Below are 26,517 nucleotides of genomic sequence, written 5' to 3'. Positions count from 1 at the left end.
AGGCGGTCCCTCGGTCGGCCGAATTCCAAAGTCTTAGTCCGGCGTCGGTTGTCGTCGCTTCTCTTCTGACGTCAGTGAGGCCAGAGTATATAAGACACAGCAGACGCCATGTTCTTCAGTCTTTCTTGCCCCAGATGTCAGGTGCCCCCAGAAGGAAGGCAATACCTAAATAGTGCTTATATGCATATACAAGCAATGCAATATAATCCAAAATCAGTAGTAGCAAGCAAATAAAACATAGCCGGACAACCCAGTCAGGTAGTATGAAGAGGTTGCTAGGCCTCATGCCTTTACCAAGTGGGGAAGGAGGGAGGGAAACCTGTACTGCAGCTGTATTAGCACTCGAACATCTACATTTATGGTAGGTACAAAACTGTACTATGTTCACTGTGCATACAGCTGCAGTAATCACAGATGGGTAGAATCCCAAAGCTATGCACTGGGTGGTAGGTACTAGGAGGAACTGGGTTGAGCCAGAATGCCCTGCAAAACAGCAGTGGCAAAGCCTGCTCTTGTTCTGGAATATAAAGGCAGATGGTAGTGTTTTGTGAAGGTATGTACAGAACTCCAGGTAGCTGCCTCCAAAATATCTTTGGTAGGAACTCCTCTGAGGAAGGCTGTAGAGGTAGCTGTGGCCCTGGTGGAGTGTGATCTGATACCTGCAGGAACAGATTTGCCATGATAGGAGTAACAAAACCGTATGCAGTGGCCTATCCACTTTGAAATAGTCTGTTTTGTAACTGGCTTCCCTTGAGCCCCTACAGCATAGGACACAAAGAGTTGTTCTGATTTCCTGAAGGACTTTGTTCTGTCCAAATAATAACGAAGCTGCCTATGGATGTCTAAGGAGTGTAGCAGCCTTTCCCCTTTGTTTTGAGGAGTGTGGTAAAAGGTGGGTAGGTGTATGGCTTGATTTAAAGCTACCCTGGATACCACTTTAGGCATAAATGATGGGTTGGTACGAAGGGAAACCCTGTCCTGATGGAAAATGAGAAAGGGCTGCACCGCCATGAGGGCCTGAAGTTCAGGAACCCTACGAGCTGAAGTGATGGCCAGAAGGAAGGCTGTCTTCCAGGACAAATATTGCAAATCTGTTGAGGCAGCTGGTTCAAAAGGAGGCAATGTTAATTTTTCTAGTATGTAATTAAGATCCCAGGCTGGTATTGGTTGTTTCCTTGGTGGTCTTATATTCTTAGCCCCGCTGAGGAACTGTCGTAAGAGTGGGTGAGAAAATAAAGGAGAATCCGTGTTGAATTCTGCAGAGATGGCTGAGGCATGGATATTTATGAAAGAAAAAGAAAGTCCACTGTTCAATAGCTCCGCTAGGTACTGTAATACCTGAGGCAAGTTCAGTTTTCTATGGTCCTGGCCTTTTTTCTCATTCCAAGAGCAAAACCGCTTCCATTTTGCGGAGTAAGCTTTTCTAGTAGCTGGCCTTCTGGCCTCCAAAATGACATCCTGTACCTCCTTGGAGAGTAGGTTCTGTTGTGGTGTTAAGGAATTTTCCATGCAGCGAGATTGAGTGTTTTCAGCTGACTGTGAAGAGTTTTGTAGCTGTGCTGAGTCAGCAGAAGAGGCATTAAGGCAGGGACCAGGGAGGAGTATGTGTTAGGCTCCTCAGGAGTGGGTACCAGTGTTGCCTTGGTCAATCTGGAGCAATCAGTATCATCTTCGGTTTGTCTGTTCTTGCTTTCAAAAGCACCTTGGGCAGAAGAGGCAGAGGTGGGAATGCGTAAACTGTCCATGCTGTCCAACTGAATGAAAGGGCGTCCACTCTCCAGGCCTTTCGGTGAAAGGTCTTTGAACAAAACTTTTCCAATTGATGATTCCTGTGGGAGGCAAAAAGATCTATGTCTGGCCTCCCCCACGCTTGGATTATTTCTGCAAACACCTGAGGATGTAACTTCCATTCGTGTGGATATGTCATTTTTCTGCTTAGATTGTCTGCCAGTGTGTTTTCCAATCTTGGCAAGTACTGTGCTTGAAGTTCGATTTGTCTTTCCAGAGCCAAGTTCCAAAGAGTCACGGCTAGTCTGCACAAGGGGTATGAATGTGTTCCTCCTTGTTTGTTTATGTACCACATTACCGTGGTGTTGTCTGTTCTTATCAGTAATTGTCCTGGATGCAGGAAGTCCTTGAAAGCTGTAATTGCATTTATTACTGCTAGCATTTCTTTTTGATTGATGTGAAGGTGCTTTTCTTTTTGGGACCATTTGCCCTGAATGCACCTGTTCGTCATGTGCGCCCCCCAGGCGTAGTCTGAGGCGTCTGTGGTTATGACTTGTTTTGCTTGAGGCTTGCAGAATGGGAGGCCTTTGTTTGCTTGACATGCTTGGGCCCACCATAGAAATTCCTTTTGCAAACATGGAATTATTGGTATTATTGTTTCCAAACTGTGACTGTGTTGAGACCATAGGTTTTTTAGGTACCAGTGAAGTTTCCTCATATGCAGCTTTGCAAATGGGGTTAATAAAATGCAAGATGCCATGAATCCCAGAGCCTGCAGGATTTTCCTTGCAGTAAGCCTGGTACTTTTTGCTAGTATTTTGAAGTACTGAGATAGTTGCCCTTGTTTTTCTGGTGTAAGGTAGGCCATCTGGGTGTTTGTGTCCAAGTTGGCACCCAGGAAAGTTATTTTCTGGGATGGTGTTAGCCTTGATTTATCTTTGTTGATTGTATATCCCAGAGAAAGCAGTAACCGTGTCACATATGCCAGATGTTCCAGAAGTATGTTCTTGCTGTCGGCTTGGATCAGGCAGTCGTCCAGATAAGGGTAAATTTGTATCCCTTGAAGTCTGCAGTAGGCAATCACTGATGCCAGGCACTTTGTGAATACTCTGGGCGCAGTAGATAAGCCAAAGGGCAATGCAGAGAATTGATAGTGGATTGAACCTGCAAGAAATCTGAGGTATCTTCTGCAGCTTTGTCTGATTGGGACATGCAGGTATGCCTCGTTGAGGTCCAATGTTACCAGCCAGAACTCCTTGCCCAGCATGGGAAGAAGCTGCTGTAATGTGAGCATCTTGAATTTTGGTACGATTAGAAATGTGTTTAGGGTGGATAAGTCCAAAATGGGTCTCCAGTCGGTTCCTTTCCTTGGTACCAGGAAAAGTCTTGAATAAAAACCTTGACCTTGTTGGCGAGTAGGTACCTCTTGAATAGCTCGCATGCTTATGAGCTTTGAAATTTGCAGTTGTGCCTCTGCCCTTTGATTTTGTGGCAGGTTTGGCATGCCTCTCATTTTTGGAAGAGTGTGAAATTGAAATTTGTAGCCTCTGTTTATAATGTCCAGGATCCATTTGTCTGTTGTGACAATATGCCAATTGCTTGCAAATAGTGCTAGTTTTCCTCCCAAAGGTGCTGCCAGCTGAGACATACTTGGCATGGAAATGAGGGAGTCATTGGGTTTGCTTCCTGTATTGTTGTGCACCGTCTTCGCCACCTCTTGGTGCTGGAGTTTGCCATTGTCGGCCTCTATATGATCCTTGTGATTGCCCTCTGCCCCTTGTGCGTCTGTATCTACCTCTTTGGGGCTTGTCAGTGGCTGCAAAGGACCAGTTTTTTGAAGGCCAATTTCTGCTAAAACGTGGTGGTTGGACCTGTAAGAAGGCTTTGACAGTTTGCATAGATTTGGCTTTTTCTTCCATTTTCTGTAGTATCTCCTCAGCATTAGTACCAAACAGCACATCCTTTTGTAAAGGAGCATCTAGAAGTTTAGCTTTCACATGATCTGGTAAATTTTGTTCCCTAAGCCAGGCATGTCTGCGAATGACTGATCCTGTAGCTGCCGCTCTACTTGAGGCCTCTAGGGCATCATAACCACATTGTAAGGTGTGTTTACCCACTTGTTCTGCACTATGCATCATATCCTGTAACTCCTTTAAATCTTGTTGTTCAGGTTGAGACATTTTGTTCCTCAGTTGTGATAACAGGAACTGTTGATATTTAAGCATATGAAACTGACAATTTAAAGCCCTCATGGCTAGGGTGGCCGAGGTATAAACCTTTTTCCCCCACCTTTCCAAAGATCTTGATTCCCTTTCTGCAGGAAGTGGATTTTTGGCAGTGGGGGCCTTGTGAAATGGTTTCAGGGTCAGCATTATGGCTTTTGAAGAGAAATTGGTGAGAGCTGGGTACTCTGTAATACCTATCAGGTTTGACTGGTGCAGGAGGCAGAGAATCCGGGTTAAGACAAGCCTCCGAATAGACATCATCCAGTATGTCCAAAAACAGGGGGTATAGCCAGAGGTCTGTGTTGAGGTAACAAAAGAAATTCCCTAAGTCTTTTCTTGGAATCTGAAAAGTCTTGGCCTTCCCAATGGAAGTGTTCCCTCAAGGTGTGTAAGGTTTCCCCAAAGGAAAAATCCTCAGGAGGGGATACAGAGGGAATGGACTGTTCTGCATCCGAATCCTCAAAAGGAGAGTAAGAGTGTTCCTCTGCATCAGAATGTTCTGATAAAATGGATTCCTGATCAGAAGAGGGAGAATCTTCCTCCACTCTGGGTCTCTTGTCTGGAGGGGGTTGAGAACCTCTGATAAGAGTAATTAAATCCTCAGCCATTCTAAGCATCTGTTTTTTAGGCATGGGACCTGGAGATGGGCCCTGTACAACAGGCCTCATGGGCTGCCTGGCTGCTTTGGATTTAGTAAAGGCCTTAATTGAAAAGGAAGATGAGGGCCTAAATACACCATGGGTGGAGGTGGACCTGTCCACATTAGTAGGCTCAACATTAGCAGAGGCTTCGGTTGTAGTCTGGGAAAGGGCCGAGGATCCAGCGGTCTCGGGTACAGAGGACACCGCCAAGGAAGTGTCGTCGGTAGTCAGGGACTGCAAAGGTGTCTCGCTGAGAACCGGACAACGTGTAGCCTGTTTTGGCGTGGTGTCGGCGGGGGCCTCGCGTGTCGGTCCTTTTCCTTGTGTTTTTTGGTCAAAACGGTATTCGGAGTGTCCAACGACATTTTATAATCAAAAGCTTTACCAAAGTAGTGCTGGGCGAACTCCGCCCGACGCTTAATAGTGCGTTTATTGAAGGTAGCGCAAAAGCGACAGCCCGAGACGTCGTGGTCTGGGCCCAAACAAGGTATGCAGCGGGAATGGAAATCCTTATGCGGTATTTGCTTCCCACAAGAAATACAATTATTAACTTTTTCTGACATCAGTCTGAGGCAAGAAAAGTTTCCCCAACGGGGTACTTAGCTTTAATGAAGACTTCGGATTCCAAAATATTCGTAATTCAGGAGCTGGCCGACCGGCACTTGCGAACTGCTTCTGCTTCGGGCACCGCGCGGCAAAAAAGACTGAAGAACATGGCGTCGGCTGTGTCTTATATACTCTGGCCTCACTGACGTCAGAAGAGAAGCGACGACAACCGACGCCTGACCAAGACTTTGGAATTCGGCCGACCGAGGGACCGCCTGACGGCAGAGAACCCATCTGTGATTACTGCAGCTGTATGCACGATGAACATCCTGGACTGCAGCTGTATTAGCACTCGAACATCTACATTTATGGTAGGTACAATACTGTACTATGTTCATCGTGCATACAGCTGCAGTCATAACAGATGGGTAGAATCCCAAAGCTAAGAAAGGGGTGGTAGGCACTAGGTGGAACTAGGAGGAGCCAGGATGCCCTGCAAGACTGCAGTGGCAAAGCCTGCTCTAGTTTTGGAGTATAATGGTAGGTGGTAGTGCTTGGAGAAGGTATGCACAGAACTCCAAGTGGCTGCTTCCAAAATATCTTTGGTAGGGACTCCTCTGAGGAAAGCTGCAGAGGTAGCTGTGGCCCTTGTGGAGTGAGATCTGATGCCTGTAGGTACAGTTTTGCCATGAAAAGACTAGCAAAAGCGTATGCAGTGGGCTATCCATTTTGAGATTGTCTGTTTGGAAATTGGCTTTCCTTGAGCTCCTACAGCATAGGACACAAAGAGCTGTTCTGATTTTCTGAAAGGCTTTGTTCTGTCCAAATAATAACGCAGTTGTCTGTGGATGTCCAAGGAATGTAGTAATCTCTCCCCTTTGTTTTGAGGATTAGGATAAAAGGTAGGTAAGTGTATGGCCTGATTCAAAGCTACCCTGGATACCACTTTAGGCATAAAGGACGGGTTGGTTCGTAAGGAAACTCTGTCCTGATGGAAGATGATAAAAGGCTGCACAGCCATGAGAGCTTGTAGTTCTGAAACTCTACGAGCTGAGGTAATAGCCAGAAGGAAAGCTGTTTTCCAGGACAAATATTGCAAATCTGATGAGGCAGCTGGCTCAAATGGAGGCAAGGTCAGTTTTTCCAGAATGAAATTGAGATCCCAAGCAGGTATTGGTTGTTTCCTTGGGGGTCTTAGACTCTTAGCCCGTCTGAGGAACTGTCTTAAGAGAGGGTGAGAGAATAAGGGTGGATCAGTGTTGTATTCTGCAGAAATGGCTGAGGCATGGATTTTGATGGAGGAGAATGAAAGTCCACTGCTTAGCAGCACAGCTAGATACTGTAGTATTTGAGGTAAATTCAGTTTTCCAGGATCCTGGCCCTTTTTCTCATTCCAGACACAAAACCGTTTCCATTTTGCGGAGTAAGCTTTTCTAGTTGACGGCCTTCTGGCCTCCAAAATGACATCCTGCACCTCCTTGGAGAGTAGGGTCTGTTGTGATGCTAAGGAATCTTCCATGCGGCTAGATTGAGTGTTTTTAGCTGGCTGTGAAGAGTTTTGAAGCTGTGCTGAGTCAGGAGAAGAGGCATTGGAGGCAGGGTCCATGGTGGTGAATGCGTCAGGCTCCTCAGGAGTGGGTACCAGTGTTGTCTTGGCCAGTCTGGAGCAATGAGAATCATCTTTGGTCTGTCTGCTCTGGTTTTCAATAGAACTTTGGGCAGCACAGGAAGAGGTGGGAAGGCATAAACTGTCATTGATGTCCAACTGAAAGAGAGAGCGTCCACTCTCCAGGCCTTTGGATGGAAAATCCTTGAGCAGAATTTTGTCAATTGGTGATTTTTGTGGGAGGCAAAGAGATCTATGTCTGGCCTTCGCCATGCTTGGATTATTTCTGTAAAAACTTTTGGGTGCAACTTCCATTCGTGTGGATCTGTCATATTTCTGCTTAGGTTGTCTGCCAGCGTGTTTTCCTTGCCTGGCAAGTACTGTGCTTGTAGTTCGATTTGTAAGTCCATGGCCATGTTCCAAAGTGACATGGCCAGTCTGCATAGGGGGTATGAATGTGTTCCTCCCTGCTTGTTTATGTACTACATAACTGTGGTGTTGCACATTCTTATCAATAGTTGACCTGGTTGCAGAAGGTCTTTGAAAGCTATAATAGCCTTTATTACTGCTAGCATTTCCTTTTGATTGATGTGAAGGTGCTTTTCTTTTTGGGACCATTTGCCCTGAATGCACCGATCTGTCATGTGCACCCCCCAGGCGTAGTCTGAGGCGTCTGTTGTGATGACTTGATTTGCTTGAGGCTTGCTGAATGGAAGACCTGTGTTTGTTTGGCATGCTTGAGCCCACCACAGAAATTCCTTTTGTAGACATGGAATTAGTGGTATTATTGTTTCCAAACTGTGGCTGTGTTGAGACCATAGGTTTTTCAGGTACCATTGAAGTTTCCTCATATGCAGCTTTGCACATGGGATTAGTAAGATGCAAGATGCCATGAATCCCAGAGCCTGCAGGATTTTCCCTGCAGTCAGCCTGGTGTAATTTGCTAGTGCTCTGAAGTATTGAGTTAGTTGCCCCTGCTTCTCTGGTGTGAGGTAGGCCATCTGGGTGTTTGTGTCCAAGTTGGCACCCAGGAAAATTATCTTCCGAGAGGGTATTAGCCTTGATTTCTTTTTGTTGACTGTGTATCCCAGAGAGTTCAACAACATTATTACATAAGCCAGATGTTTCAGAAGAATGTGCTTGCTGTCCGCTTGGATCAGGCAGTCGTCCAAATAGGGGTATATTTGTATCCCTTGAAGTCTGCAGTAGGCAATTACTGATGCCAGGCATTTCGTGAATACTCTGGGCGCAGTAGATAAGCCAAAGGGCAATGCAGAGAATTGATAATGGGTTGAACCTGCAAGAAATCTGAGGTATCTTCTGCAATTTTGTCTGATTGGGACATGCAGGTATGCCTCCTTGAGGTCCAATGTTACCAGCCAAGACTCCTTGCCCAGCATGGGAAGAAGCTGCTGTAGAGTGAGCATCTTGAATTTTGGTGCAGTAGAAATGTGTTTAGGATGGATAGGTCCAAAATAGGTCTCCAATCTTTTCCCTTCCTTGGTACCAGGAATAGCCTGGAATAAAAACCTTGACCTTGTTCGTGCGTAGGTACCTCTTGAATAGCTTTCATGTCTATGAGATCTGTAATTTGCCTTTGTGCCTCTGCCCTTTGATTGTGTGGCAGGTTTGGCATGCCTCTCATTTTTGGAAGGGTGTGAAAATGGAATCTGTAGCCTCTGTTTATAATGTCCAGGATCCATTTGTCTTTTGTGACAATATGCCAATTTTTTGAAAATAATGCCAGTTTTCCTCCTAAGGGGGCTGCCATTTGAGTCTTGCTTGGCATGCAAAGGGGAAAGTCATTGGTTTTGCTTTCTGAATGATTGCGAGTTATCCTCACCACCTCTTTGTGTAGGAGCTTGCCATTGTCCACCTCTAAACGATCCTTGGGATTGTCCTCTGCCCCTCGGGTGCCTGTATCTACCTCTTTGGGGTCTGTCCGAGGCTGGAAAGGACCAATTTTTGGAAGGCCAATTTTTACTGAAACGTGGGGGTTGTACCTGTAGAAAATCTTTCACAGTTTGCATTGATTTAGCCTTTTCCTCCATTTTCCTTAATACCTCCTCAGCATTAGCACCAAATAATACATCCTTTTGTAGAGGGGCATCTAGTAATTTAGCTTTGACATGATCAGGCAGGGTTTGTTCCTTGAGGCAGGCATGTCTATGTATGACTGATCCTGTAACAGCAGCTCTACATGAGGCCTCTAGAGCATCAAAACCACATTGTAAGGTATGCTTACCCACTTGTTCTGCACTATGCATCAAATCCTGCAACTCCTTCAAGTCTGGTTGTTCAGGTTGTGACATTTTACTTTTCAATTGTGATAACAAAAACTGTTGGTATTTTAGCATATGGAACTGACAGTTTAAGGCCCTCATGGTTAAGGTAGCCGAGGTATATGCCTTTTTTTCCCCACCTTTCTAAGGATCTGGAATCTCTCTCGAAAGGTAATGGGTTTTTAGCAGTGGAGGCCTTAATTCCCTTGGGGCCCTGTGAGATGGTTTCTGGGTCAGCAGCATGGCTTTTGTATAGAAATTGGTGTGAGTCAGGAACCCTGTAGTACCTGTCAGGCTTGACTGGGGCTGGAGGCAGAGAATCCGCGTTAAGGCAGGCATCCGAGTAAACATCATCTAGGATGTCCAAGACATGAGGTATAGCCAGAGGCCTGTGCTGAGGTAGCAAGAGTAATTCCCTAAGCCTTTTCTTGGAATCTGAATAATCTTGGCCTTCCCAGTGGAAGTGTTCCCTTAAGGTATGCAAAGTTTCCCCAAATGAGTAATCCTCTGGGGGGATACAGAAGGAATGGACTCCTCTGCATCAGAGTCTTCAAAAGGGGAGTAAGAATGTTCCTGATCATCCGAGTGCTCTGAAATAATGGAGCCCTGATCAGAGGGGGGGGATTCTTCCTCCACTCTGGGCCTTTTGTCCGGTGGGGGTTGAGAACCCCTGATAAGAGTAATTAAATCCTCAGCCATTTTAAGCATCTGTTTTTTAGGCATGGGGCCTGGAGATGGGCCCTGTGTAGCTTGTCTCTTAGAATGCATGGCTGCTTTAGACTTAGTGAAAGCCTTGACGGAAAAAGAAGAGGAAGGTCTGAAGACACCTTGAGTGGAGGTAGACCTGTCCACATTTTGAGGTTCAACACCAAGAGTGGCTTCGGTATCTGTAGTCGGGGGGTGGGCCAAGAAGCCTGCGACCTCGGGCACAGGAGACACCGCCAATGAAGTGTCGTCGGTAGTCAGGGGCTGCGTAGGCGCCTCGCTGAGAACCGCACCACGTGTAGTCGGCTTTGGCGTGGTGTCGGTAGAGGCCGTGGACCTCGTGTGTCGGTCCTTATCTTAGACAAAACTGGAGTCGGAGTATCCGACGACATAATATAGTTAAATGTTTTTCCAAAATAATGCTGGGCGAACTCCGCCCGACGCTTAATGGTGCGTTTGTTGAATGTAGCACAAAAGCGACAGACCGAGACGTCGTGGTCTGGGCCTAAACAAGGTATACAGAGGGAATGGAAATCCTTATGCGGTATTTGCTTCCCACATGAAATACAATTATTAACTTTGTCTGACATCGGTCTGAGGCAAGAAAAGTTTCCCCAACGGGGTACTTAGCTTTCAAGAAGAGTTCGGTTTCAAAATTTTCGTAATTTCAGGAGCTGGCCGACCGGCACTTGCGAACTGCTTCTGCTTCGGGCACCGCGTGGCAAGAAAGACTTAAGAAAATGGTGTCGGCTGGTTCCTTTACCTCTGTCGCACTGACGTCAGGGAAGAAGCGACGACAACCGACGCCGGACCTAGACTTTGGAATTCGGCTGACCGAGGACCCGCCTGACGGCAGGAGAACCCATCTGTTATGACTGCAGCTGTATGCACGATGAACATCAAAGAGCTGATCAGATTTCCTAACAGCTGTAGGCTTATCCAAATAAAATCTGAGTTGTTTATGCACATCCAACATATGCAGCACCTTCTCACTGGCAGATTGCAGAGAAGGGAGAAATGGGCAAGTCAACAGAGAGATTAAGGGATAACTCATTCGCCACCTTGGGCATAAAGAAAGATTAGTATGCAAGGACACTGTGACCTTATGAAAAAACAAAAAAAGGAGGACAAGTCATAAGGGCTTGAAGCTTGGACACCCATCTGGCAGAAGTACAGTCTTCCAAGAGCAGTGCAGCAAGGAAGTTGAATCTGCAGGATCAAAAGTAGACTGAGTCAATTTTTCCAAAACAAAATTAAGATCCCAGGGAGGAGGAACAGGCTTCCTGGGAGGGCTAATATGAAGGGTGCCTTTAAGGAATTGTTTAGCTTCAAATCTAAAAGCTAAAGGAGAAGACAAACGCAGTCAAGCAGAGATATCTGGTAATGGGCCTTAACAGAAGAATCAGCAAACCCAGCAATCAGTAATTCAAACAAATAAGAAAGAACTAAAGGGACATCCACAGAAAGTGGATCCAGGTTACGAGAAAGACACCAAATAGAAAATCTCTTGGATAAGTAGGATTTCCTAGTATTAGGTTTCCTGGCCTTCTGCAGGACCCTAAGCATATCCTCAGGAAAAAAGGTGTCTATCTTGAATCAAAATCCTATCATGCATAGTGTCAGCTGAAGAGTGGATAGGTGGGGATGGATGAGAGGTCCCCTGTCTTGTGTGAGTGGGTCCACCCTGTGAGGTAACTTGTGATCATAGCTCTTGGCTAAACGCTGAAGAGGAGGGAACTAATGCTGTCTTGGCCAAAATCAGTCACCAACAATATTTTGGGAGCATCCTGTTGAATTCTGAACAGGACTTTTGGAATGAGGGTAAGGGAAGGAAAAGCATAAAGAAATATTCCCTTACAAGAAAAATATAGGGCATTCACCTTCCAAATCAGAGGACCTGTGACTCTGGCACAAAACAGAGGAAGTTGTCTGTTCAGAGTGGTGGCAAAAATATCTATCCGAGGAGCACTCCACTGGTGGACAATGTCCAAAAACACAATCCCTGTGAAGCATCCATTCGTGGGATTGAGTTAAGGACCTGGTCAGAGTGTTTGCCACAGTGATTTGACCTGAAGGAATGTAAACTGACTGAACAGTAGCTTGATACTGTGTAGCAAGATCCCACAGTAGGGCTGGCAACTGGCAAAGAAAATAAGATGTTGTCCCCTCTTGTTTGTTGATACACAACATCACTGTGATACTGTCTGTAAATACCTTCAGAGGTGCTGGGGAGAAAAGAGGATGATAAGCCAGAAGCACAAGCAGAAGAGCTGTCATCTCCAACGCTGATGTACTCTTTCTATTGAAGAGGTGACCACACCCCCTGGACCTTTAGGGAGCCAAAAGATGATGCCCATCCCACGTCTAAAGTATCCGTGAATAGCTTCTGAGAGGGTAGAGGGGGTGGAAAAGGAGTCCTGGATTTTGAGACAACTGGTGGATTGAAGAGGAACTACAAATTCTAGGGGATGAGCATGCAGAAGCCAAACTGATTTCAGAAACCACTGAAACTTTCTCATGTGAAGTTTGGCCACAGGGGGCATAGGGATGGTGGATGCCATGAATCCCACAGCTATCAAACTACCTGGCTGTAAGACAGGCTACAAGAAGAGGAGTATGAAAAAAGGAAATGAGTGTCAAGGCCTTGAGAGGAGGCAGGGATGCCGGCATAGGCACAGCCTCTGAATCCTACACCCCAGAAAAACATGGTTCTGAGAAGGAGTCAGAAAAATGCTTTTGAAGTTTATTGTGAACTCCAGGCTTTGCAGAAGGGAAATGGCAAAATGAAGATTTTGCAACAGGACCTCTGGAGACGATGCCTAAAACAGGAGGTCGTCCAAGTAAAGAAATACTTGGATCCCCTGAATCATGCAAAAAGCAACAGGAGCAAGGAATTTGGTGAATACCCTAGTGGTAGCAGAAGATTCAAATGGCAAAGCAGAGAACTGAAAATGCTAGGAAGCAACACAGAAATGTAAAAACTTCCTGAAATGGGATGTATCAGGATAAGGAGATAAGGATCCTTGAGATCCAGAGGCACCATATAAGCCTGATGAAGCAAAAGAGGGAACAAAGTCTGAAGGAACAACATTAGAAAGGAGGGCACCTTCAGAAGTGTTTAGAAGAGAGAGGACTAAAACTGGTCTCCAAATGCACTCTTTTCTAGGTACTAGAAACATCCTGGAGTAAAACCCCCTCCGCATTTGGGACACAAACACCTCTTGAATAGTACCCTAAGTCACAAGGTCTGGAAAGGAGGAGAGTTGTTTCTGAGGGGGCTAAGAAATAGTCATAAATGGGGGAAGGGATTTCCAAACCATAGTGCCCTTTTTTAGGCAATGTCAAAACAACAACTTTTCCAATGCAACAAAATCTAATCAGGATAAAATCAGGGTTGTGCTGCTTAGTGCTTATAGTTTTAACATGAAACTGCACTCCCTGGAAGCACTCCTCACCTTGGAGGATGCTGACTTCTGTGCAGTTACCAACACATGACTCAAGGCCGCTGAGTGCACCCCAGCCGTGCAAGGCTACAATGCCTTCTACACATTCAGACCTTAAAATGAGCATGAAGAAACCAAAGGTGGTGGTGTATCTATCTTCATTAAAATGAAATACACTTCGAGAAAGTTCAAACAGTATGACTTTCTCAAACTACTCCATGTCCAATTAACTATTAGGAAAGTACCATGCCACATCATTGCTAGCTATAGATCCCCCACCATGAACCAGGATAAGCATACTGCCTACCTCGATTTACTGTAATCCCTCGTCATGCAGCCCAACACCTTAGTCATGGGAGATTTCAACTATCCTTCCATAGACTAGGGGACATAGACGAGCAAAAACACGCTTGCCCAGAGGGTCTTGGACTTAAACACAAATGCTCTGGAACATATAGTCTGCACCCCCACCAGGGGCTCTAATGTTCTGGACATAGTACTCAGCAACATGAGGGGGTCATTGTAATTCCCCATGTGTGATGCCCTCGCTGTTTATGTCAGGCCACAAATCAGTCTCATCTGAAGTAACTAATGGAACTGACACCCTCACAGAACAAAGATTATAAAAAAAATTTCACCAAAGCTAACTACAGCATACTAAACAATGGTATAAAAAACTTCATATCACCCACAATCACAAATGCCAATGATCAATATGCAGAAGTGTACTGAAATGCACTGTACAAACACTTAAGCGACTGCATAAACTCTGCTGCACCTGACCAGATCAAAACTAGGTATTCTCATAAAAACAAGCCACTGTGGTGGACTTAAAGTACAAACTGATTATATAGCAAGAGGAATACCTGGTGTCCAGAAGCAAGAGGGATAACACCCTACAGAGGAAGAGCTCCCTCCTAAGCCTAAACAGGAAATTCAGAAATCTTATACAGTCTTCTAAAGCAAATTACGAAACTAAAATCACATCCCTAGCCAAGGATAATCATAAAGGCATTCTTTAACTATGTCCGAAGTCTAAAAGGGAATGTCCAGCTATGTGCCAAACTGGTTGTAGATGGGATCACTCATACTACACTGGAAGATACTGCCAATCTGCAAGCTGACAGATGCAGTGACACTTCACTCCTCCATCCCCACCTACCAGATCTCAAAGTATACCTGACTCTCTAGTATCTCTAGAAGAGAGGTCATCTCTGTGCTCACCATAGCCAAAAACATGGCCTCAGTGAGACCAGATAATATCACAAGTTGTTTACTAAACAATCTAAAACAAGACCTAGCAGGCTCACTTGGTGGTCTCTTAAATCACAGCTTGAGAACAGGCTATGTTCCTGCAGAATGGAGAAAAGCAACAGTAATCCCCCTGCACAAAGGGGGACCATCAACTGACCCTGGGAACTACACACCCAGAAGTCTAACTAACCTCATCTGCTAGGCCATGGAAAGAATTATTGTGGTCCTTATCAACAAGGACATAGGCTACCTCCAAACGCTGGACCCAACCCAGTTTGGCTTTGTTAAGGGTAGATCATATTTATTAAACCTGGTAGACTTCTTTGAGAATGTCACCAAAACCATGGACGAACGCAAGACAGTGCACACAGCCTCTCTGGACCATGCCAAAGCTTTCAACGCAATTCCCACTGTGGCATCATTGAGAAACTCTCCCAGATAGGGATGAACTCTTACATTACCAGACGGGTAACTAACTGGCTCACTGACAGAGCACACACTGTCAAAATTGGTGTCTCCACCTCCACCAATAAACTCATCACCACTGGAGTACCACAGGGGTCTGTATTGGGCCGCTTACTGTTTGTCATCTATTTCTCAGAAATCCAGACCAAAGTAGAAGGCCTTTGGCTCACCAAGTTCACTGATGACTGCAAACTGGGAGCAATCATAAAGTCCCCCAACCATGTCAACATATTACAAGTAGGGCCAACACAAACAAATAACTGGTGCCAAAGCCATGTTCCTAAACTAAAGGCAAAAAAATGCATTATTATTCCCATTGGCAAAATGGAATTCCCTAAACATTACAATATTAACAGTACCCACTCTCAGTTCCAACCTAGTGGTGCGTGACTTGGGAACACAGGTTGATAGTAATCTGAACTTTGGCAACCAAGTTTCCACAGTGGTAAGGAAAGCCTTCTACATAGCACACATCATAAGCAAGGACAAAGCATCCAGGTCAAGGGATGTTATAACTCCACTGTACTTAATCTTCATCAGAACACTAACAGCGTATAATGCACTCTTTTGCATGTACCTCATCAGACACCTGCAGCAGCTGGAAAGACATCAGAGATTTCTCATTAAGAAAATATAGGGATGCCAAATCATGACTTATGTGGACAGCCTGCAAGCCCTGTTACTTTACTCTGTATCTTATAGGCTGCTGAGAGGTGACTTGTGCCTTGCCTATAGGACAATCTTCAACTCTAACTGAATGGAAATGATGCACATCCACAAGTCAAATGGCTCAAGTGTCACTTGCTCTAGGGATCTCAACCTAGCTTGTGACATTAGCAGATGGCACAGTGGTGCAGCGGTAGAGTTGTCACCTCACAGCAAGAGATTCTCCAGTTCAATTCTCGGCTGGGGTGCCTTCTGTGTGGAGTCTGCATGTCCTCCCTGCATTCGTGTGGGTTTCCTCCAACATTAAAAAGACATGTGTTTGGAGCATTTCTCCCCGGGCCTCCACTGAAAATTGGCTTTGTTCCAAGTCGGACTTTCCCAGTAAACAAATGTTAAATAAATAAATAAATCATGCTGAAGAGATAGATGCGTCTCCCAGAGACTGCCGCTTTTCTGGAATAGATTCCTTATTCACGTAAAACAGAGCTCCTCACTAACTCTATTCAAACGCAACCTAGAGAATTGGATGGGAGACCGCAAATTCACCCCTGTAGTGGCACCCATGTCCCTTATGGACAGGGGTAGCTGGTGTTGATCACAGACTCACTCTATTCATAAATTCATTCTGCGAAGTACCCAAAAAAAAAAAAAAAAAAAAAAAGAACAAATGGGGATACTTGGATTAACATGGCTAGCCTTGTAAAGGCTGTAGGGCTGCTAGCTTAGTAACTTCCTATGAAATACCCCTGCTGAATAATGGACAGGACACAGGAATCTTCAGCCAAAAGTACTGTTGTGTACACTTACCATAAATGTAGATGTTCGAGTGAATTCACTGTTGCAGTCATTACATTTGGGTTATCTGCTGGCAGGTTGCCCTCAGTCGGCCTGAATTCCAAAGTCTTGGGTCCTGCATCAGTTGCTGTCTTCTCTTCAATGACATCAGGTTGTCAGGGTATAAAACATGAAGCCGACGCCATTTTTTTTTAGTTTTTCTTGCCCCCAAAAAGGTAGCAATAGTCTAAATATTTTTATATATATATACATATATATATATATATATATATACATATATATATATATATATATATATATACACACACACCCACATATATATATATATATATATATATAAATATATATATATATATATAGATGCATCAGTATAAACTTTACCTTCATCTACAAGCAAATGCACCATATAGGTTGCAGAAGATAGATAAGGAAAGATAAACTGTAGAATGACAGGGGGATGGTGGGAGGGTAACCTGGACTGCAACAGTGAATACACTCGAACATCTACATTTATGGTAAGTGTACACAACTGTACTATGTTCTTCGTATTTCACTGTTGCAGTCATTACATTTGGGTAGAATCCCAAAGTTATGGTTGGGAGGCTGGAGCTAAACAGCATTAGGTGAGGCTATAAGGCCCTGCAGCACTGCAGTGGCAAAGCCCGCTCTGGACTTAGAGAGGCAAATGGTAATGCTTTGTAAAGGTGTGAACAGAACTCCAAGTAGCAGCCTCTAGAATGTCCTTGGTTGGTACTCCTCTGAGAAAGGCTGCTTAAGTAGCTGCAGCCCTGGTGGAGTGTGACCTAATGCCCTTGGGCACAGGTTTGCCATGGTGCAAGTAGCAGAGATGGATGCAATGGCTTATCCACTTTGAAATTATCTGCTTTGAAATAGTCTTTCCTTCTGATCCTGCAGCATATGACACTAGTAATTGCTCAGTTTTTCTTAGAGCTTTAGTCCTGCTCAAGTAGAATCTTAGCTGTCTGTGTATGTCCAAGGAATTAAGAATTCTCTTCCCTTTGTTCTGCGGATTTGGATAAAAAGTTGGCAGATGAATTGTTTGGTTAAGAGCCACACTGGAAATGACCTTAGGCATAAAAGTAGGATTTGTCCTCAGAGACACCCTGTCTGGGTAAAATATGATAAAAGGCTCTACAACCATGAGGGCCTGTAGCTCTGAAACTCTTCTTGCTGAAGTAATTGCTAGTAGCAGAGCTGTCTTCCATGTTAAGAACTTTATATCAGCGGTAGCAGCTGGTTCAAATGGAGGCAGGGTGAGCTTTTCCAACACATAATTGAGGTCCCATGCAGGTAATGGTGATCTTCTAGGAGGCCTTAAATTTCTGGCTCCTCTAAGATACTGCTTTAGTAAAGGATGAGAAAAGATTGGTGGCTCTGTGTTGTAATGAGCCGAAATGGCAGAGGCATGGATTTTGATTGATGAGAAAGATAGGCCTTTGTCCAGCATCTCAGTTTGTCTCTTTCGGCTTTTCCCGGTTAGGCGTCGCCACAGCGGAACTCCGGTCCGCTAATGATTGGCAGTAGATTTTTACGTACTGGCTTGCCGGGCCTAACGCACAACCTTCAACGAAGGAACGCACATTCACGCATGTCGCTACACAGAAGACGCTCTAACTGAGAATCGAACAGGCAACGTCTAACTGTGAGGCGACAATGCTACCGCAGCACCACCACTGCAGTCTTTTGTCCAGCATCTCAGTTAAGTATTGTAATATCTGAGGAATATGTGGTTCTGTTGTATCAGTTCCTTGTGCTCGATTCCAAGCACAGAATCTCTTCCATTTGTCAGCATAAGATTTTCTAGTACTAGGCCTTCTGGCTTCCAAAATGACATGCATCACAGCTTTACTGAGAGGTGTTGTCTGCATGATTACAGGATTAGCCATGCTGCCAGGTTCAGAGTCTGTAGTTGATTGTGCAGGATCTGATTGTTTTGCTGGGACAGTAGTTGTGGTTTCTGAGGCAAGGTCGAAGCTGGGTATTGAGACAAGTTCCTTAGGATTGGGTACCAGTATTGGAAGGGCCAGTCTGGGGCAATTAATATCATCTTTGGCTTCTCTTGTCTGACTTTTAGGAGGACCTTGGGTAGAAGAGGCAGAGGAGGAAAGGAGTAAAATGATAGGTTTTTCCAACTGAAGGATAGGGCGTCCACTTTCCATGCTTTACTGTGATAAGTCCTTGTGCAGAATCTTTTCAGTTGATAATTCTGAGGAGAGGCAAATAGGTCTACGTCGGCTCCCCCATTTCTCTGCTATCATGCTGAAGACTTGTGGATTTAGTTTCCACTCGTGAGGATCCATAAGGTTTCTGCTTAAGTCGTCTGCCAGAGTGTTTTGTTTTCCTGGCAGGAACTGAGCTTGAAGATTTATTTGGTAGGTCAAAGCTGTCCCCCACAGTGCCATGGCTAATCTGCAAAGGGAGTATGAGTGTGTGCCCCCTTGCTTGTTTATATACCACATGACTGTGGTATTGTCCGTCTTTATCAGCAGTTGTCCTGGATGAAGTAAGTCCTTGAAGGCTGTTAGGGCATTTTGAACAGCTAGCATATCTTTCTGGTTGATATGTAGATGCATTTGATTTGGTGCCCATATGCCCTGAATGCATCTTCCTGCCATGTGGGCCCCCCAGGCATAATCTGATGCGTCTGTTGTTAAGGTTTGGCTGGCAGGGGGTAGAGTGAAGGACCGTCCCATGTTTTGGTGACAGGCCTTTGCCCACCATAGAAACTGCTGTTGCAGGCAGAGGATGAGAGGAATCATTGTTTCCAGACTGTGTGAATGTTGACTCCATAAACTTTTTAGGTGCCACTGAAGTTTCCTCACATGCAGTCTTGCATATGGAATTAGTAGGATGCGGGATGCCATGAAGCCCAGAGCCTGCAGACGTTGTCTTGCAGAAGATTGGGTTTTTGTTGCCATCAGTTTGAAGTAAGTAGTCAGTTGTCTTTGTTTCTCTGGCGTGAGGTAAGCCATCTGGGCAGTTGTATTCAAGCTTGCACCCAGGAATGTTATATTTTGAGAGGGTACCAGTTGTGATTTCTTTTTGTTTATTGTGTACCCTAAGCATGTTAGAAGCCTTTTCACAAACGTCAGGTGTCGTAGAAGAGTGTCCTTGTTCTCTGCTTGAATGAGACAGTCGTCCAAGTAAGGATATATTTGAATACTTCTTTGTCTGCAAAATGCAATTACTGGTGCCAGGCACTTTGTAAAGACCCTGGGCGCAGTAGATAAGCCAAAGGGCAGTGCAGAGAATTGGCAATGCATTAAGCCAGCCTTGAATCTGAGATATCTTAAGCACGACTGTCTTATTGGGACATGCAGGTATGCCTCCTTTATGTCTAAAGTCACCAGTCACGCATTCCTGCCCAGCATGGGCAGGAGCTGTTGCAAGGTGAGCATTTTGAATTTTGGAATGTCCAAGTATATGTTCAAAATCGATAAATCAGTATTGGCCACTAGGCCTTGTCCTTTCTGGGTACCAAGAACAGCCTTGAGTAAAAACCTTGTCCTTTTTCCTGTTCTGGTACTGTCTGAATGGCCCCCATATCCATGAGGGACGTAACCTGTTTCTGTGCCTCTGCCCATTGTTTTTTTTGGCAGATCTGGCCAACCATTTGTCATTGACAGAGTGTGGAAATGGAATCTGTATCCCAGTGATACAATGCTTAGTACCCACTTGTCCTGGGTTATTAACTGCCAATTTTGAACAAAAAGTGCTAATTTCCCCCCTATGGGTGCTGCCAAAAGATAAGTGCTTGGTGTAGGCAGAGGGAAATCATTGGGATTGCTTTCTGTATGTTTGCGCTTTATCTCCTCCAGATTTGGAGGTGGATGCGCCCCATTGCCTTGACCTGTATGAGTCTTGAGCCTGGTACCTGGAACCCTTAGGGCGTCTGGATTTGCCCCTTTGAGCTCTGTCTGATACAGGAAAGGACCACTTTTCTGTAGGCCAGAGGCTACTGAATCTAGGTGGCTGCACTTGTAAGAAATCTTTAACAGCTTGCATAGACTTAGCTTTGTCTTCCATTTTCTTTAAAACCTCTTCTGTCTTAACACCAAACAGAGAATCATGCGGTAAAGGTGCATCTAGTAATTTAGCTTTAACATGATCAGGCAAATTTTGTTCCTTTAACCAGGCATGCCTCCTAATCACAGATCCAGTAACTGCGGCCCTGCAGGAGGCCTCTAAAGAATCAAAGCCACATTGCAAAGTATGCTTTCCAAATTGTTCAGCTGCATGCAATAATTCCTGCAATTCCTTATTTTCTGCACATTCTGAAATCAACATAATTTTCTGTTTCAGCAATCCCATAACATGTTGTTGGTACTTAAGCATATGAAATTGACAGTTTAAGGCCCTGATTGCCAAGGTTGCAGATGTATAAACCTTTTTTCCCCATCTGTCCATTGCCCTTGAATCTCCGTCGGAGTTGGTAGGGTTTTTTTGCTGTTGAGGCCTTAACTCCCTTTGGACCCTGTGAAATAGTTTCAGGATCAGCAGCAGGGTTTCTAAATAAAACTTTATGAGAGTCAGGGACCCTGTAATACCTGTCAGGCTTACTGGGAGCCGAAGGCAAGGAGTCAGGGGTCAGGCTTGACTCCGAAAACACATCATACACAATGTCCAAAACAGGGGGAATGGCTAAAGGCTTGTGCTGAGGGAGAAGAAGGAAATCCCTAAGCCTCTTTTTTGATTCTGGGAAGTCTCGACTCTCCCATTGAAAATGCTCCCTCAAAGTATGCAAGGTTTCTCCAAATGAATAATCCTCAGGAGGAGATGCTGATGGAATAGACTCCTCAGCATCAGAATCCTCATAGGGAGGTAAAGATAATTCCTGATCAGAAGAGGAAACAGAAACTTGATCTGAAGATTCATAGTCAGTGTCTTGCCTGGGCCTATTATCTGGAGGGGGATGGGTACCCCTGATCAAGGTAATAAGGTCTTGAGCCATTTTGATCATCTGTTTTTTAGGCATAGAGGCCTGTGCACATGGCTCAGGCGTCGGTATTTTAGTTTTAGAAGGTGTCTTTGCCTTAGGTTTTGCAGCTTTCATCGGTTTGATATAGAAATGTTGAGGTGTGAATACACCCTCAGAAGCTGGTGCCTGCTCAGAGGCTCCGGACCCATCCAAGGAAGATACAGCCGTCGGTCCAATACCTTGAGTATCTTGCATGCCAGACTCCACATGGGTGTTGGTAGAGGCCTGCGACTCAAAAGTAGCGGGTATCAGGGGCTGCGAAAGCACCTCACTGAGTACCGGCGAACCGGCGACTGGCTTAGGAGAAGCTTCGTCGTCGGTTTTGGATCTCGACTGGCTTTCTCTGTCCTTTTCTTTGCGTTTTTTATGTACTCTGGTAGTCGGATTGCTAACCGACAACATTTCTGGGTAGTTAAATCTGTTTCCAAAATACTCAGATGCACAAACATACCGATGCTTAATAGTGCATTGGTTAAATCTAGCGAAAACCATCAGCCAGGCAGGTTGTGATCAGGGCCTAGGCAAGGAATATAGTATAAATGGAAATCCTTATGAGGTATTTGCTTCCCACAAGTAATACAATTATTAACTTTTTCTGACATCGGTAAAAAGCAAGAAAAAAGTTCCCCCAACGGGGTACTTGGCTTTAGTCAAGACTTTGGTTCTGAAACTCAAACACGAATATTTCAGTAGTCAGCCGACCAGCACTTGCGAAATGCTTCTGCTTCCGGCACCGCACGGCAAGAAAGACTTAAGAAAATGGCGTCGGCTGCATGTTTTATACCCCTGACGACCTGACGTCATGGAAGAGAAGACAGCAACCGACGCAGGACCCAAGACTTTGCAATTCAGGCCGACTGAGGGCAACCTGCCAGCAGATTACCCAAATGTAATGACTGCAACAGTGAAACACGAAGAACATCAGGAACAGAGGTATAGAGAGACAGGTGAGGAGAAAGAGGAAAGTGACTGGGAAGAATAGGATAGTTAAGACAGCACCTAGTTTATCAAGAAAGAAAGACTTCTGAGGCAAAGAAGTCTGAGTAGCCCTAGCAGGAGGAGCCCCACATGCCACCATTTTTACCCTTGGGATGAGGGTGAGATTGCTTGCAAACAAAAGCTGGATTATTGGGGTAGTTTCTCTGAAATTTAGGCACAGCAGAAACAAACATATGTTTAAGTTCCTGTAAAGCCTTGCCCTTATCCTGAAGGGACATAAACACAGCAGCAGCAACTTCATGAAACAAGTGCTTATTATTAAGAGGGGCATACATCAACTTAGCCTTAACAGCATCAGGCAAAAGTTGAAGTCAAAGCCAAGAATACCTCCTCATCCCTGACACAAAAGCAACAGTCCTAGAAGAAGCATTTGCTGCAACACAACTACATTTGATCGAATGATGAGGCACCTAGGAGGAAGTCCCTAACAGGAAAAGTGAAGAAGTTTTACCCTCAGAGTCTGGTAGATCAGAAATAACCCTGATATGCCTGGGACAGGAGAGCCAACAAATACCTGGGCATATGGGTCTGATAGTTAACAGCCCTAAAAGCCAAGGTAGCAGAAGTATAATCCTTGTTGCCTAGCTTTTCCATGATCCTGCTATCTTTATCATAGGACAGTAACTTGGGAGAAGGAAGCAAACTCTAATTGAGAGGGCTTGTCAGAAGCTACTAACACCATTGAGAGGGTCAATAAAATGACACCTGCTCAAAAATTTACAGTTCTCAGGCACCTGATAGAATCTATCAGGTTTCTTGGGAGCAGGGAGCTGAGAATATGCAGCCTTAAAAGCACTGGAAAAAACACCCAACAAGGCAGCTAAAACTGGAGGAACAGCAGAAGGTTTTGGAGAATCTATCTGCAGCAACCTCAGAAATCTGAGCACAATCTCATTTAAAGAGCTCCATCATCTTGGTGCCCCCAAAATAAATCTCTTCAAAAGGAGCATCAGGACTGGTAGATTCTTCCACTGATCCACAGTCTAAAGGACAGGGAATCTGAGAAGAGTAAGCAAGGAATTCCTCATCTGAATCCAGCTACTCCTCAGAGGAATCCTGTTCCCTCAGTCTTTTTAGGGGAGTAGAGGACCAATGGGGAGCTGAAACAGAGACTCCCCGAGAAGGTTTCAATGCCATCAAACCACTAAACAAGCCCCGAGTGAAGACCTCACATTCACTCTGTGGATCCTTAGGAGCAGGAGTAATATGTTTAATCTTCTGCTTTTTCTTCAATGGGATGTCTGCCTTATAAAATTTAGAAGGCTCTGACCCAGGACGGCATTCGATAATGGTAGTAGGGGACTTCTTCTCTGACTACTATTTGAGGAATACCCCTAATCCCCTCAGAGATAATCAGTCGCAGTTCCCCCTGAAAGTCTGAAATGGATGTCTGCAATACCTCCTCAAACATTCTTAAAGTCAGATCCCCACCAGACTTCAACCAAGTTGCAGCAGAGGAATCCAATGATAAAGCCAGGCAAATTCTGCAGACATTCACTTGCCTCGGGAGAGATGTCTGGCAGAGACTGAAGAGCAGAAGATTCCAGCCTAGGCTTCTTGGCCTTGTTCTGACATGCTGTCCCTCGAATGGGAAGTTCCTTCCACTGTCTTTTGCAAGAAGCTTAAGACACTGGTTTTCAAGACAGAGCACCACAGAAGAAAGCCTACTATGAAGTATTTTAGGTGCAAAGGCCTGAGAGATGTAACAGGACGTATGGTCGTGCGAGGTACCACAGCAAAACAGACATCGTTCGTGTTGGTCTTTGTGGGGAATCTGTCTCCCACACTTACATTTACCCTTTTTTGGATGACATGAAACCCCACAAGCAACAATACAGAAAGATAAGTAAAAAAGTACCCAAACTGGGAACTTATCTGCAATGGCTTGGTGAACCAGAAATGGAATGGCATTCAGACCGACAATCAAGTGATAGTGGTTTGACTGGTGGAAAAGGACATCACCTTTATGCCCTAAACTACTCAAGGAGCATATGTTTGACACATGGCATACCTTAAAGAAGCCTAAAATCTTTGGTATACTGCCCTGATGTCAGACTGCCCTTGGCAGGGGATCCCCATTGTAAAGAATACTGTAACACTGAAATGGAAGGACATTTTTATGTTCTGACATTTACAAACAACTCACTACTAAAAAAATAAGAAATGTCCCCAAAAGGATACTTACCTATGACTTTGGCTTCAGGTTAACCCAGTGGACTGATGACACAACAATGAAGTACAAGGTGCTCACTGGGCACAGCAAGAAAGAACTGAGGATGGCACCAGCCAGCTACCACTTATACCACCAAAGTCTAAATATCACAAAGAAATGGAGTCCACCAGGTCTCCCAGGAGAGGGAGAGCTCTTGTACTTGGGCACTCATGTTGGTAGGAATCCTACAGGTCAGCAGAACAACAGTGAACTACAAAGAATATTTTACCAGCCACAGTTAACAGTCAGCAGTACACACATTATCAATCCTGATATACATGTTTAGCAATGTGGCCAACTACAATGAATTAATCTGAAGGGTCTTAGCATACATCTGCCAGTCAATGAAGTGTAAGATCTAAACAGTGAAAAACTGCATTAGGAAACTTCTCCTATTTTATACATATAAAACTCAAAACACCACAGTCAGGGATTCATCGTACCGGTCTCTGACAAAACTACTACTTCTCATTTTGTGAAAAAAAAGTTACAAATTAAAGCTTGAAATTAAAATGCTTCTTTGTCAAAAAGGCAGACACTGTATATTGTGAAACTTTTGAAATTAACTATGGATTTTCTGGCTTAGGAAAAACCAACCTAGTTGTTGTTTGCGTTTATGTACACAATCTTTTTTTTTTTTTTTTTTTTTTTTTTTTTTTTAAGAAAACTCATTTTTGTAGCCCCATTTCCCTCACCAGTAGTCATTAATCAAATTATGCAGTAACTTACTGGTCTCGCAGGCTGTCTCCATCTTGATTAGGATAAAAGGCAAGCTTAAAAATGCGATTCATTACACTGCGTTCAATGGCCATCTGCGCATCCTGGAGCTGATCTTCACTGGCATTTTTCCAGATGACATCTTGTGCCATTGCGCCATAGAGAGACTGGAGGAAATCTTCAACTAGTGCTGTCTTATCATCCGCTGCTGTGAGGTTCTGAAAGTCTGTTTAAAAATAAATGTCTAGTTTGTAACAGCTAAGAAGGAAGGCAAACTATATGACACTAACCCAAGACAAATATTTTCAGCATGCACTTGACTTAACTTCACCCCCCTCCCGCCAGGGTCCTTATTCCCCTTCTACTATGGCAACTATCAAGCCTCTGCCAACTGGACTCAAGCTTATTTGTACCCCAGAGGTGAGGGCTCAGGAGTTTTTACACCTGCCAACCTCCCAACAACTGGGAACATTTCTGTTTTATGCCCTAGCACCATTCCTTCAGTGCTGACGCTGGCATATGATCTGCCTATTTTTCAAACATGTAGGCAAGGCCAACTGTCACAACCTTGGATGGCCCTCCCATTCTTTGGCCTAAGCTCCATCATCAAGCCTCCCCCACCCTATGACATCAGGTCTGCCCCCCCCCCCCCCAAGAGTTGTAAAGCTGGAAGAAGAGAGCCACTGACCCTCTCCACCCAGGATCAGAACAGTCATTCTCCCCTGTTTGCTCAGTTAAGTGTCCTAGCTGCTAATCAAAGCCGAGTTACCTGGGTAACAGTCAGGGCTTTATACCCCTTTGCCACCACAGAGGCTTCAGTTTACTTAACTTTTTACCCACGTGTATTACAACATGTTCAAAGAAGGTGCTGTGAAAGTCCTATACTATGGTTATGCAATGCATTGTTATTGCGTTGTTCGCAAGCTCCATTGGCATCATTAAATGATGCTGCAAATGCCTTATGGCATAACTCCCAAACATATTAGCAATAATCAGCTGTAAGGCTTTTGTTTGCATTCTCTGAATTCTACATCTGCACTTGTTACTAGAAAGCTAACTAAAGGAAAACACTCTTTATAAAGATACACAACGCAAAAAATTTTTTGACTTATTTCAAAGTGCTCCCAGCTTTACATAGAAGCCTGCAACACACACCTGGAAAAAAACAATTAATGGCTTCTATTCTTCAGTTGACTGTAATACAACTATCAAAGAGGAAACGTACATTAACACA

The 26,517-nt window shown here is 44.6% G+C and overlaps 1 protein-coding gene across 2 annotated transcripts in view; it reads right to left on the bottom strand.

Annotated features, from left to right (window-relative positions):
• GAPVD1 (GTPase activating protein and VPS9 domains 1) overlaps positions 1–26,517 on the bottom strand; it is a 3,238,556-nt gene that overhangs the window by 100,374 nt on the left and 3,111,665 nt on the right. For both annotated transcript variants that reach the window (XM_044058337.1, XM_044058338.1), the window contains one exon: positions 25,296–25,509. In XM_044058337.1, coding sequence (XP_043914272.1) covers positions 25,296–25,509 — 214 coding nt within the window. The remainder of the gene's footprint in view (positions 1–25,295; positions 25,510–26,517) is intronic.

The sequence above is a fragment of the Protopterus annectens genome, chromosome 16.part0 (assembly GCF_019279795.1).
Source record: "Protopterus annectens isolate FY-2018-M chromosome 16.part0, PAN1.0, whole genome shotgun sequence".
Taxonomy (NCBI): Eukaryota; Metazoa; Chordata; order Ceratodontiformes; family Protopteridae; genus Protopterus; species Protopterus annectens.
This window is presented reverse-complemented; position numbering and strand designations above follow the sequence as displayed.